Below are 14,061 nucleotides of genomic sequence, written 5' to 3' on the forward strand. Positions count from 1 at the left end.
TAAGTACTAACAAGGAATAGTGATAAAGTTTCTATAGAGATATATGTATGGAAAAACAATTGATATAAGTGAAGTTATCTAGAATTTGTTAGAATTTAATGATTTTTAAAAAAATATACTATTGTTTTAGATATTATTTCAAAACATAATATGGTTTATTGAGTACCTAAATAATTTCGAAGAGCTTTATTTTAAAATGATTGTGATTATAAGGATTAGTAATAAGGAAATGCAATCTTAGAGGTTAAAGTAATGTAAAATGGATTAAATATAAAATATATAAAAGAATTGTATACATATTTGTTAGACTATTTAAAGTAGAAAATTTTCGAGTGGTTCTTCTATTGAAAATTATAATTGTTAGAGTTTGTAACTGATACAGTACATTTAAAGGGCTGTTTAGTGAACTAAGCTGGTTCTTGCAAAAAACTTGTTCTTGATACCCCTCATGTACTGCTTTTCTTGGAGTACCGGAGGACCTTTCAATTGGTGGATAATCTAGGACCTCCAAATAAAAATAAATAAATAAATATAAATACATAAAATATAAAAAATTAGATGCTATGACTGGGTTGTGCAAAAGTGTGTTTTTTATACTTCTCTTTTTTTGGGTGTGGGAGGGGGGATGGGTCAGAAATCTGAAGGCTACTTTCTTCTCGTTATCTCTGTACACCATGCTCTTTAATGGAAGGAACAAAACAGCATATAAGCATAGTTGCCTAAGCTCGTCCTGAAATGATTAAAACGGGACAACAATAAAATATGCAAAAACCCGAGATCAAGTAAAAAATGACTGATAATGAAGTACAAAACCTGAACCAGTAGCAACAAAAAAATTATAAATTTTGTCCTCAATTGTTCAATAAAAAATTACTAAGCTCTTCAGAGACAAAGTACACAATAAAGAAGTTTAGCACTTCATAGTGTTTATACATCTACCAGCAGTCCACAGTACTGAAAATCATATTCAAAAGGTCAACAACAAAGTCTTAATCTTAATGTACTTGGCATTAACTTGCAAGTGCAAATCCACCAACTCTACAAAATTTTAGCTTAGTTTAAGAGCATAACAGCAGTCATAATATAGTATCTAAATAACTGCAAGAGATACACTCATAAGCTTTTGGCCAACTATTAGCATCTGCAATATGATGAGATGAAATAATGCAGATTGACATTTAAGATAAGAGTTCCCAATGAATGAACCAGCCTCCATGTTCTACCCATGAAAGCAAGACAAAGCCAGTTTTCTGAATTCTGAAGTAATATAACTTCAAGAGTTCATACTTAATAAACACTGCTCAACTTATCTTGTAAGGCAAAAAATACTTCAGTATTCTGTAAACTTAAGGAAAAAGAACAAGTGAACAACTATAGATCGGAAATTCTTGCATGAAATATGGGACATCAGCATCTAACAACAAAAAGGAAACACATACTCTGTCAAGAAAAAGGCTTCTCTTCATACTATTCTTAAATAATGCAAGTTGAAGTTCTTCCTGATCATCATAATTGATAATTGTATTAGAATAAAGAAACAATAATAACTTGATATAGCAATAATATAATACATAACAACTCTTCATTTGCTACCATATAAAACAGATTATCACTTATACATCAAGGATATTTATATACCTTTTGAATAAAACCATCTTTCACAACAGAGTTGCTGAGTTTATTGAATAAGTCATATAAAAGATCCACTTCATCCTCAGTAACTGCAACACAAAACAATCAATAAATTATCAAATTATAAATATTTATTTTGTCTAAAATATTTAGGTAATTTTGGGCATAGCTTCTTTATTTAATTTAAAAAAAAAAAAAAAAAAAAAAAAACCGAAAAAGAAGTATGTAACATTACTTTTGTGAAAGAAAAAGAAAAACCTTTCAAAAAACATGGAGTAAAAAGATCATATTTTGTACCAAAAATCAAAATATTGTGCCAAATATTTCAGAAGTACCAACTCCGAGTCCAACATAATTTCTAAGTTATGGCACACATATATAAGAGTACAAGTCTTCTACTTATAAAAGTAATGCAAAATTTACCTTTTTTCATCTTCGATATTCCCATCTTCAGTTTGATTTTCCTCGTCCATTTCCTCATCGTCTTCATTGTCCACTTCCAGAAAATATTTCCGATAAATGTTACTATTGTCAGGATCTTCTGTTGCTTCACAAGACAACTACAAATGGCACAAGGCTCAAACCAGGCAGGCTAAAATGAATAAAAACTTACATCATCTTCAGTGACTGGTTCTCCAGGAACAGTTAAAGGAATTGGCTCAGGCTCCAGCTCTTTTTTATAAATTTTCTTCATCTCTTCTGCAACAGCTTGTGCCAAGGAGTCCTAAAATGCTCATTGATTAAAATTAAGTAAACGTTTGATGTGGTTAAAACCGCAAAACAATAAGAGATATTGGGTAATAACTAATAACCTTGTGACTCTCATCCTCTGGATTAAAAGAGCATCCTTGAGGCTCAACTTCAACTGCTGGAATTTGTGAAGGTTAACCTTTCTGTAAATCAAACAATTCATAATGGACACCAGTCAGACAAGGGAGCTAGATCATACGCAGCCAGATATAAAAAGAATCAAGTAATAGATTCTGTGCATCAAATATATATCTAAAATCAAGGGATCTCATAAGAGACTTTGACCCAAAGATCAACAGAAAAGATATCCAAATTTGACAAGCCAAATACTTTACATAACATGGGTAACAGTGTAAGCACCTTTTAATGGGAAATAAATAATCAAATGTCTACATACTTAAGGATGGGAAGCACAATAAGTGGAGTGAATCATTAGATGATTAGGTTACCACCTTTCCTCTTCATCTTCTTCAGCTTGTAATTGTCGAAGCGCTTTTTACCCACCGTCCCCAACTGATTAACAAGCAATCACATTATCTTCATTCTCCAAGAAAACAGATTATAAATTGATTTAATAAAGCTTCAGAAAGTAATGACCAATGGCAACAAAAGGTAATCATGGAAAATGATAAAGGTGGTTAGTGTTTTCCCAGTATCTACCCACTAATAGCAGCTGTTCATCAGATCAAAACTCAAAGAAAACCTTGACAGTTATATTACCACGTGTTAGCTCTTTCTTTCACATCCTCTTCATTTTCATAAATATAAACTGATACTACCCATAGACAAGCCTTATTTTGATTTAGATTGTTTGTTTGCCCCAATTTTTGGTTTATTCTTTGAATGTAGAATATGATCAAGTTTATTTTGTAATTTACACCTAGCTAAATGTCCAGAATTCAACAACTAATACAAAAATGCACACAATTGATAGAAAAATAAGCATTATAATACAAAACCCAAAGCAAATTTAAGGAGTAAGAGATAACCAAGAGGAACCCTTGCTTTCCAAGAGTCCAGTAATACTGAAGACAGCATCAGCAGAGAATCAATTCAATCCACCATAACAAATTCAAAACAAAAATAGCAAAATCACAAGAAACAAAGGGTTAAGCATTTATCAGTCAATCGAGGAACCTTTATAGCGATACTACTAAAACCTGCACACTTATTAATACTACATCATCAGATTGGAGGTGCAATTGGAGGTAAGGTGAATCAACCGTAATGATTATGGGCTTAGGATGTGGCATTTCTCTTCCCATTTCTGGCAGCTTCTATGGCTTCCTTGTTCACGGAATTTTTGTAGTTTGGTTCATACTTGTAATCTAATTTTATTGTGGATTTTGTTTCAAATTGAGATGTTGGAATAAGCAGTAGGAAGCTCTCATCAGAATTTAGCATAGCTTATGAGTTAATACTTTGAACTTATCTAAACTCAAGGTCAAAACAAAATTAGAAAAAAGCATAATACAACCAAGATCAATCTACAAATGTAGATAGTGTTAACTACGTGTACTCATGGTTAATTTAGTATATTGCACTAAAATTTCTGTGAATGAAAATGGATGGTAAATACATATTCCATATAGGATCAGCAGTTCAGCACAGCACAAATATCAGTACACGCAGCCACGCAGGCACGAGCACAGACACACACACACACACACAGTCAAGAACTAAAGGTGAATAGCAACTCACTAAATTGTGAAAGGTTTAGATACTAAAGAAAAGGAATTATATGATAAATAACTCCAAAAACTGAGAACAATAATACATTATGCAATCAAGCATTATAGACTCACGGCGTTTTTGTCTGCATTGTCCTCAGGATCCTGCTGCAAGGTTTCTTCAACAAAATGGGGTTGAGAACAGCAAGTTGAGGTCAATCAAGTCATCTACATCTTCTGGCAGCTGATCTAACGTTGTTGGTTTTGTCATTTTTAGAGTTTAAATGCTGAAATTGGTTCAGATTGTGTACTTCAGATTTTTTTATCAAAATAGTAAGAAAAACATGGTTTGTTCCTCGAAGTTGCCATTTTCAAAAATGTAAAGAAAATTCTATCAATCTTTTACAAAAAAATATGATGAAAATTAAAATTACCCATAATTTAACAACAAACGATTAAATGTAGCCTTTATCTTATTATCATTCCTTAATTGTGGGTAACTTTTTTAACTTACAAAGTAATTAAGTAACAAATCTAAGTACCCATTTTACGTAAGATCATCATATTCATCAAATGACATAAAAAAATTGACAAAATTACTAAGAATATGAAATAATTAGTAAAGAAAAAACGAAAACAATTAAATGAAAGAACCCAAGAAAATTGAGAAAATTCGATGAAATTGTAGTAAAAGAAGTAAGAATAAGAGGTAAATGAAGATAAAAAAATGTAGAATATAAATGAATACAAAGTCCGCACTTCTGCTTCTTCCTTATTCATTAATGATCTTGCTCACTATAAGCTTGACTTTGTATACAATCGAAATTCAGATTATAATTAAGAAGAATTACCAAAAAAAACATAGAAAAGAAAGGAAAAAAGAGGAGAAATAACCCAAAAAAAAAAAAACACAGTCAACATTCATATTAAAGATTAGATGAAAATTGAACCAATTTGAACAAGAAAGAGAAAGGAGAGATAGAATTGTACCTGGAGATTAACAATCCTGTGACAAATCAGACAATAATACTACTAACAATAATAATAATAAAAAAAAATCAACCTAAAACAAACGATAAATCACTCAAATTCAACCCAAAAAAACCACCACACAATCAAAGAAGGCACTAAAATTCAACCCAAAAACGAAAATAAATAGAACAAATAAACCCTTAAAAAATCGAAAAACAATCGAACAAATAAACCCAATAAATCGAAAACAAATCGATCAAATAAACCCCATTAAAAACGAAACAATTTCGCACAAATACACCCACAAAGATTCAACCCCAAAAATTCGGAAACATAGAACATATATGCAAAAAATCCACGACAATCGAACAAGTAAAGCCTAAAAATTTGAAACTAAATCGAGAAAGAGAAACGAGATCAAACCTGATGAATGTGATGATCGGAAAATCTTCCACAACCTCAGACTCGAAAAATCGTCGAAAGGGATGATAATACAGAGGTTTCTCTCTGTAGGTTTCTCTCTCCTTCCCCTTTTTCCTTCTGAGATGAAAATACAGAGGGGGAAAATGGGAACAGCAGCAGAGTAAAGGCCAAGTAAGGGTGAGAGAGTAAGTCAGTTGGAGAGCAGCAGGCAACAAACAATAGGAATAAGGGGCAAAATGGGCAATGCATTAATGTTGGGGGCAAGGCTGTAATAGCACCACACAGCACTATTCACAAGCTACAGTATTTACATTTGCATGTTTATAAGGTTTAAGGATATGTTTCATAATCATATTTATTTTTTATTTCTTCAATTTTTTTATGTTCATAATTAAATGTTTTATATTCATAATAATATTTTATACGTTCATAATGTAAATATTCATAGTAAATATTTATTGTTCATAAATATTCTCATTAAGTCTGTTTATGCATATGTTCTCTTTCTTAATAGCATATGTTCATATTTTTTTACGCATATTTGAAGAACCTATGCATATGTTCATATTTTGCATGATTATGTTCATTGATAAAAAAAAATGCAGAAAATCAGATGAAACACATATGAAATTGATCAAAGCTAAAAAAAATCAATTCATATGAATTCAAAAAATCAGATAAACAACCAATTCCATATTGTAAGGAACAGATTCAATCGTTAAATCAAAACAAAACGAGAAAAATAGAAAAAAAAAAAGAGGAAAAAGGAATTAAATAAGGAAGGAGAAAAAACAGAGTATAATTTGTGAATTCAAAGATTCATATAAACCTTAATCAATTGAAATTAAAGCACAAAATCGAAATTTACAAAAAATTTCATACTTAATAACTACTTTCATGTTGTAAGAAACAAATTCAATCAAAAAAGTGTAAAAAAAAAAAGGAATAAAACAAAGGAGAAAGAAAATAAAAAACGAATGAGAAAAATAGAGGAGAAAAAAGTTAATGTTCACTTTCTCAAAAGCTAATGTTCATATTGTGCTGTTGTTACACCTATTTTTAGGTGCATCAGTGTGCACCTAAGAATATGTGATAAAATTGTTTAAACCAATGTTACAAGTATAGGCCTATAGGGTATGAATCTATCACAAAAACGAAAAACACTCTTAGGTGCATTTTATATGATGAATAAATGTTTTTTTTTTTTTTTTTTTTTTTTTTTTTTGACAGAGGGACAAATTAGAAATCAAAATCACTATCCTTCTCTTCTACATTTGACTGCAAGGAGATGAGCTTTTGATACAGCCGCTCTATCCACCTTAATACAGAACACAAAGCTCCTCATTTTTGCTGAGTTAACAAAGTCATGTGCTATGCTCTTTAATTCCACCGCTGCATTTGCGGGTTGCTGTAGTGCCCGGATGACAGAAACAGAATCAGTTTTGATTACCAAGTTTGTTGCACCATAAGAGTTGGACACATATTTTTTGGTAGTGGGTTAAAGGAAGAGAGAGAAATGTAAAAGTACAAATTTGCCATCACATGGCCTAGATTGAGAGTATAATATCACAACGCCAAGCATGCTTATCAAAAATGACCAAACTCTCTTCAAACACTTCGATCTTCATCTCAAAACAAACTAAAAACTTAAGCAATTCTAGAAAAATAAAATTACATCAAGAATTTCTAAATTGCAATTGTACTTAGGAAATCATAAAAGTACCAAAATTGAGATAAGAAATGGCATAACTAGATAAAATCTAATGCATAACCAAGATTGCTACTTTATTACAAACGAAAATAAAAAAAACAATCTATCATATATAGACTCCATACCAAAATCCACAAGGTTTCTCGTTTCACCAAGAGATCTCAAAGGGGCAAGAGATCGTAGAAACCGCAACCCCAAATCTCATAACCCCAAAGTGCATAATCATGATCATCATCGGTGTTGGCAATATTTGCGGACTTCTCCTCATTGGACTTCTCCTCATTCTTCTTCTTTAATTTCCAATACTCGGCTTTGATATGACCCTTCACATGAAAATAGTTGCAAACTTTTCCTCAGCTCTACCAAAATTCTTATCACCACCATGAGCAACTAAAGCATTATTTTGAGCCGGATTATAATTAGACTTAACCAACTTATTGTCAATTAAATCTCTCTGGGTTAAGGCATCCTTAACATCTTCCAAACTCAAATCATCTCTACCATACAATAAAGTATCTCGAAAGTGCTTATACGTAGGCGGTAAAGAACACAACAACCTAACAGTCATATCCTCATCATCGATCTCAACATCGATGTTTTGCAAATCCATAATAATAGAGAAAAAATCATCTAAATAAGACTTAAGCGATTTACCTTCCTCTAGACGAAGATGAAGTCTAGATTTGAGTAGTAGACGGTTGGTCACGCTCTTTGTTATATAAAGTGACTCCAACTTCAACCACAAACCCATAACAATCATCTCCTTGGCAACCTCTCTCAAAACATCATCAGAGAGACATAATTGAATTGCTAAAAGAGCCTTCAATTCAATGTCCTCCCACGTATCATTTGTCATGCCCGAATGCTTTTAGAATACACCTTCAAGAGTCTTGTGACAACCACTTTGAACCAAGAAAAAATCTGAGCTAATACTACCTAGCCATAATATTTTCATGTAAACCCTTTTTTTTTTTTTCCAGCTGTAAAAAAAAGCCTACTCAGCCAAACGAGTAATATTTTCTTGTTTTTCCAGCTGCCGAAAGAAACTAAAAAAACTAACTAAACTAACTAAACTGTACTTCACGAGTTCACGTAGTATAAAAAGTTGTTTGCCCATTTTTTTTTTTGTTATTCAATTTTATTTCATTTCTCTCGTTTCCTCTCGAACAGTCATCTTTAAACTTTTAGCTTTCCACCATTTTTGAGTCTTCAACGCATAAATCGAAAATACTATACTCGAAACCAACACATTTGATCGATAATGGGGGGACAGCGTTACAACGAGTAGATATAACAAGGATAGTGCAATTCGCATCACTTAAAACCCCCATAATCGATTTTACTGCATTTATAAGTGTTGTAGTACGTGTATTTTGAAAAAAATTAGGGTTTCTAATTTGAATTTCATTCTATTGAAATTTTATAGGGTTTCTAAGAGAATTTGGTTTATTAGAATTTCATTCTTTAAAGATGACAAGATTTACAAGAGAGGAAAAAGGCAAGGATAGAGTTGTTGGTGATGATGTTGACGAAGAAGTAAAGAAAAGGGTCAAAATGAGTGATGATGATAGTGGGTTTTTAGATGACATGCAATTACAAACTAGGGTTTTACTTTTGGGAGAAGAAAGTGTTGAACAAACCTTCTTGACGAAGAAACTTTCTCAATTTCTTGGAAATATTCATGATATGATCAATAAATCCCAATTCTTATGGACCGAACCTTTTTCTTTTCAAATGGAACCATGGCAATTAGGATATAATCCTGTCCCAATTCCAATTGACCAAGTTGGAGGTTGGTTTATTAATCTCAATTTTTGTTTAATCGATCTTTTAACGTTACTTTTTATATTCTCCTTGATGTTGTTGTATAGTTTTGCATGAACTACTACATTATTGTTTAAGTAGTTTGACTTAAAATTAAATTTTTGTAATAAATTTATTATTTTTGGATCTATGACAAATTAATTTAATTATGGGAATATCAGGTTAAGATAAAAATAAAAAAACTTCAATGAGATACATTTATGTAGCCAATCGATCTATATGTTCTGATCAACACTTATGTGTATGAAAGTATGATCCTATTCCTATCTTTTCTTCTTCTTCTTTTTATTTTGTATTTTTTAAACATGATACCTTCATAGCATGATTTATATATATTATACATTGATTTAAATATTAATCCTACACAATACTTCTTATCTTATATATATATTTAGTTCAACTACCATTTTTTTTAAAAAAATATATAAATAAATTATCTATAAAAAAAGTAAGCTACAAGGTATTGTAGCTTCCTATTGGAGATGCTCTTAGTATCCCTTGAAAAAAGAATACAAAAAAATTTAAAAAATAATCCGATGGGTAGTTATTGGTTTTAATTTTTTTTTAATTTTTATTTTTTTAAGTGTGATCAATAAAATTTGAGTATTGGAGATTTGGGAGATTGTGGTGAATTGACTCTACAATTATGTAATAGATTTTCTCGTTGTTGTTGTATAGTTTTGCATGTACTACATTGTTAAAGTTGTTTGGCTTACAAATTTTGTAAATTTTTTTTTGGATCATTTACACTTTGTTTGGATAGAAGGAAAAGAAAAGAAGAGAAAGGGAGGGGGACAAATTCTCTTGTTTAAGTAAAGGGTTGGGGGAAGGAAGAGGAAGGGGAAGGGGAAGGAGAAGGAGAGATCCATTTTCCCTCTCTTTTTAATAGCATAATCCCTCCAAAATTGGAGAGATTTGGAGAAAAATGGAGCTCACCTTCCCCTTTCTTTCGTTTCCCTTCCCTTCTACCTTTTCCCCTCCCCTTCTTTTCCCCTCCCCTTCTTTTCCTTCCTTCTTTGCTATCCAAGCAAAGCGTTAATTGGTAAATTCTTAATTAAAGATCTTGTATTAGTGTAATCATGCTTCATTAATCATTATTCTCACTATTTCTTAGATTCATGGACCCAATTTAATTCAGTGGGATCTTTCATTCACATTTTTTTCCCTTTCGCTTTGTGGTATTCCGCCTCTTGCTTGTTTTTGGTCCAAAGACGTCTAAGTGAATTGGCATTACCTTGCCTGCATTAAGATTTAAAACTTGTCGTAAAAAAAAAAGGCAATCAACCAGAATAAAGAAAAAAAAAATGAAACCGGTTCAATATTTTATCTAGATGGATTTGATACTCTGGCAAGAGGGTTTTCACTATCATTTCCGGTTGCCCCCCCTCCAGGGGTCTGGTTGTCATTTGGGGTGCCCTTTTCCTCCATCTGGGTAACCATGTATGTAAAGGTATAATCGGTAATTTGACAGCAAACGTTCTTGAAAAATGACCGGGTCTGGCCCATTCCTCAAACGAAGTTTTTACGGCTTCTTTTGGAGTTAAACTGCCATTTGTCCATATTTCGCCCCACATGGATAAAAGTAGATAAACAGGAATTAATTCTAATTCCCACATTATGAAAAAAAGTAAAAGATCCGCCCGAGGAGGGGCTCGCGTCTGATTAGCTAGTTGGTGGTTGGATCTCACCTGAATCGCCCCATCTATCCTCCTGAGGAGAAGTTTGGTTTCAAACCCCCAGGAGATGTTTTTTATTTGCATTCACGACTTTTGGAAAGAATCCTTCCGTCACCCCAGAATGAATGAAAGGGAGCCAGTGGCTCTTTCCATTGTACAAGCAAGATTAGTTGGATTAGCTCACTTTTCCGTTTTATTGATATTTACTCTATGTTCCCTATGGTAACGGATTTGGCTAGACAATGTGTGGTTGGTAAATAAGGATCGGTTTTTTAGCTCTCAATTCATCCTATTTCATCAGATCCGGGATGTGATACCTATTAGAAGTAGAAGGCGCTCTGGTGGGATCCTCACGGACAGAAAAAGCTTGCAGCCGGAAAAAAAAAAAATTGAACTTAAAATTTTTTCGGGAGATATCCTTTTTCCTGGGGAGTGCAAATTGATAAAACCCGGAGGGCGAATTTTCCGAGTGATTATGTTGGAGTTAAGTCGAATAGCTTCTCATTTATTATGGCTCGGCCCTTTTATGGCGGATATCGGGGCGGATCAACACTGAATGCTTTCTATTATAGAAGTTGCCCTTGCAACAATTCAAATAGAATTGTATACCAATTTGGTAAGATAAAATTTGTCCCTTTTTAACCCATTTCCCCCGCCCGAAATGCCTTTCTGGATATTCCTCAATGCCTCGGCTATTTATTTGGGTTCAAAGCTCTGCGTGCTCTACGTTTGGAGAAGGAGCTTAGGCATGCGAGTGAGTGGTAGAATCAAAATACTTAATAGCATGGCGATACATTTATACAAAACTTCTACCTCGAGCACACGCAATGGAGCCGTAGACAATCAAGTGAAATCCAATCACCTTGTTGTTTTCAGCAATTCAGTATTAATTCGCGTAAAAGTGCACGTAAAATACCAAAGGGAATTATTCATGTTCAAGCAAGTTTCAATAATACCATTGTGACTGTTACAGATGTACGGGGTCGAGTAGTTTTTGGCTTTCACATGGCTCTTAAAAGCTCAAATAAATGAACTCTAATGGCCTTTTGCCGCATTTCGCTCAAAGGGGTTTTCCCAGAATTTTTCGTAGCCCTCGCTGAGATGAATAGTCTTTTTTGTGCAATTGCAAATGGGAAGCCTTTTTTTTAAAAAAGAGAAAAACTCTTTAAGTACAATAACCGCACCAAGTGCTATTTTTACCCAAGGATTCGCTCCTTTATCGAGAAAGATTACTTTTTTTAGGTCAAGAAGTTGATAGCGAGGGAATGGAACTCTATCAGATCGAGTCTCCCGTTGTTCCTCAGTAGCTCAGTGGTAGAGCCCAACTCTTCTATACTAATCTTGTTCATATAAAAAAATTCCATTTTGTGAGGGCTAGCAGCATACAAGTACTATAATGTGCTTCTCCGTGGGTATCGGAATAATCTTTGATTCTTTTTTTTCAAAAAAGAAATGAATTCCCCTAATATAATGTTTAACCGATCCATTCCCGAACCCGCATCGTTAGCTTGGAAGGCTAGGGGCTAGTTTCAACAACTCTCGTTCTTTACTCTTCTTCTTAGCTGCTTGGCCTGCTATAGATTTGCCTGTTGTTGATTGGAAATTGCAAATGGATATTCGAAAGAAACAAAGACCCTTGCAGAGTTCCCCAACAGCATAGAGCTTGGGAAGCTCTTGAATCCACTTTTCTTCTTTACTAAACTAACCCTCTTTTTTAGCGATTCCTTTCGTCGTGTATCCCCGATTGATGCAACCTCAAATTTTATTTGTTTACATTGGGAATTTATTTATTTACATTATTTAGTTTACTAATGATTATTAAATTTGATGTATGGCAGCACTTTGTATTCCATATGCTACTCATGCCTTACTACAACTACAAAAGAACATCCTAATCAAATTAGGTGGACGTGCAAATTTTGATTGTGATTTTCTTCCTTCACTAATAGAAGTTCATCACTCAAGGCCAAGTGTGGAACAACAAACAACAACAAATCTCCTCTTTGATCTTCATTCTAAGGGATTTGCATCTAAGAATCGATATAGAGTGAGAAATAATAACTTGGTCATCAAAGCAACAATGAATTACAATCTCCATTGGTGTAAGGGTTTGGATCCAAGGCTATGCTCCGTGGAAGATATCAAAAGAGCAATTGTGGTATATGGGGGAGTTTTAGGTGAATTAATGGTGACCGGTCGATTTGATCATGATGGCTATTCCCTTTTTAAGGGAGGAGGAAAAGCTGAGTATCTTTCATTTCAAAATGAGCATAATGGAGAAAAAAGGGAAATATTTATTGAGCATGGTCACCTTGTTGTTTTGATCGGTTGGGAGAAAAAGACACATTTTGTATATCTAAATTCAAGGGGTTTAGAATGGGGTCGTGAAGCCAATTATGTGCATCGAAGGCCAACAAAGAAGAAGAGTAGATATCCTCTTCTTAATCGGCGAAGCAAAATGAGACCTAAGTGTTCAAGTACTCCGCCGATTACAAAAGTCACCAAGGGATTTAGCACAATCACAAAGGAGGGACTTCATCATGTTTATTGTCCACAACTATTAAAGTGGTGGTGTTGACTCACATGATACTTATTAGGGATTTTGCTTCTGCCTCTTAGATTGATGCATGTGCTTCAACCATACTTATTATTAGGGTTAGTTGCTTAGCTCATATGATGACTTTTGTTCTAGTTTCTTATTGCTAATGTTGTTAGTTAGTTGTATTAGTCCGATGTTAGTTTGGTATTGTATATATAGTGTGTTAGTTATTATAGGATCATCATGTGTAGTAGTGGTGTATGTGATATTGTAATGTAATTGAAATTTTATACTATATAAAAAGAAGAGTTTCCCTTCAAAGTTTTTTAAGTAATTTTTTGTTTGTCATTTTATCCCTTCCATTTTCCTATTATATACACATACTATACATATTCACACATACCACATAGTTATACTTGTGACAAAAAAGTTCATTTAAAAATTATTTATTTATCTAAAATATGAATTACAATGTAGAAGTATATGATAGTCACTTGATCAAATTTATTGTCCTACATAAACATGTGGGAATCTTTAGTTTCTTCTTTAAGAATGTCTTTGGTTATGTGTTCCAAGTTTCTGGCAAGACATCTTTCAAATTTGAGGTATGTAATTTAAAACCAATTGGATTCTACACTTGGGAGTATGATTCGCGTCATGCACTTAGTTAAATCAATTGGTGATCGATAATAAGTTATGTAATTTCAGGATTATATAATTGTACCATAGAGTTATGTAATTTCAGGGTTATAATTGTACCATAATTGTACAAGCTAGATAGGAATGTACTTATGCGTGCATTAATAACCTAACTAATTAAGCCCCCCCCCCGACCTCCCCTACATTATATATCTACAACTTGTA

The 14,061-nt window shown here is 33.0% G+C and overlaps 1 protein-coding gene across 10 annotated transcripts; it reads right to left on the bottom strand.

The window, feature by feature from the left end:
• Window positions 1-231: 231 nt before the first annotated feature.
• Window positions 232-5,835, bottom strand: LOC110697653 (calcineurin B-like protein 9). Of its 10 annotated transcripts, none has more exons than XM_021875037.1 (8): window positions 5,448-5,826; window positions 2,835-2,895; window positions 2,445-2,525; window positions 2,246-2,356; window positions 2,056-2,128; window positions 1,639-1,721; window positions 1,440-1,499; window positions 232-730 (listed from the first exon to the last, which is right to left on the bottom strand). In XM_021875037.1, exons 4-8 carry the CDS (start codon window positions 2,324-2,326, stop codon window positions 245-247), a joined length of 783 nt encoding a protein of 260 aa, XP_021730729.1. In that variant the 5' UTR covers window positions 2,327-2,356; window positions 2,445-2,525; window positions 2,835-2,895; window positions 5,448-5,826; the 3' UTR covers window positions 232-244. The 10 variants fall into 10 exon arrangements, with proteins under 10 accessions (XP_021730729.1, XP_021730724.1, XP_021730726.1 ...); XM_021875032.1 differs by having other exon boundaries at window positions 2,835-4,339; XM_021875034.1 differs by having other exon boundaries at window positions 4,188-5,826.
• Between the last annotated feature and the right edge of the window lie 8,226 nt (window positions 5,836-14,061).

This window comes from Chenopodium quinoa, unplaced genomic scaffold (genome assembly GCF_001683475.1).
Source record: "Chenopodium quinoa cultivar QQ74 unplaced genomic scaffold, ASM168347v1, whole genome shotgun sequence".
Classification (NCBI taxonomy): domain Eukaryota; kingdom Viridiplantae; phylum Streptophyta; class Magnoliopsida; order Caryophyllales; family Amaranthaceae; genus Chenopodium; species Chenopodium quinoa.

Bases quoted from the DNA above. Each gene is read 5' to 3' on its own strand.
- LOC110697653 (XM_021875038.1), bottom strand. From the start codon at position 2,326: ATGAAGAAAATTTATAAAAAAGAGCTGGAGCCTGAGCCAATTCCTTTA. The intron at 1,722-2,055 runs GTAAATTTTGCA...TTTGTGTTGCAG, and splicing joins AATATCGAAGATGAAAAAAG to TTACTGAGGATGAAGTGGAT. The intron at 1,500-1,638 runs GTATATAAATAT...TATGATGATCAG, and splicing joins AAGATGGTTTTATTCAAAAG to GAAGAACTTCAACTTGCATT.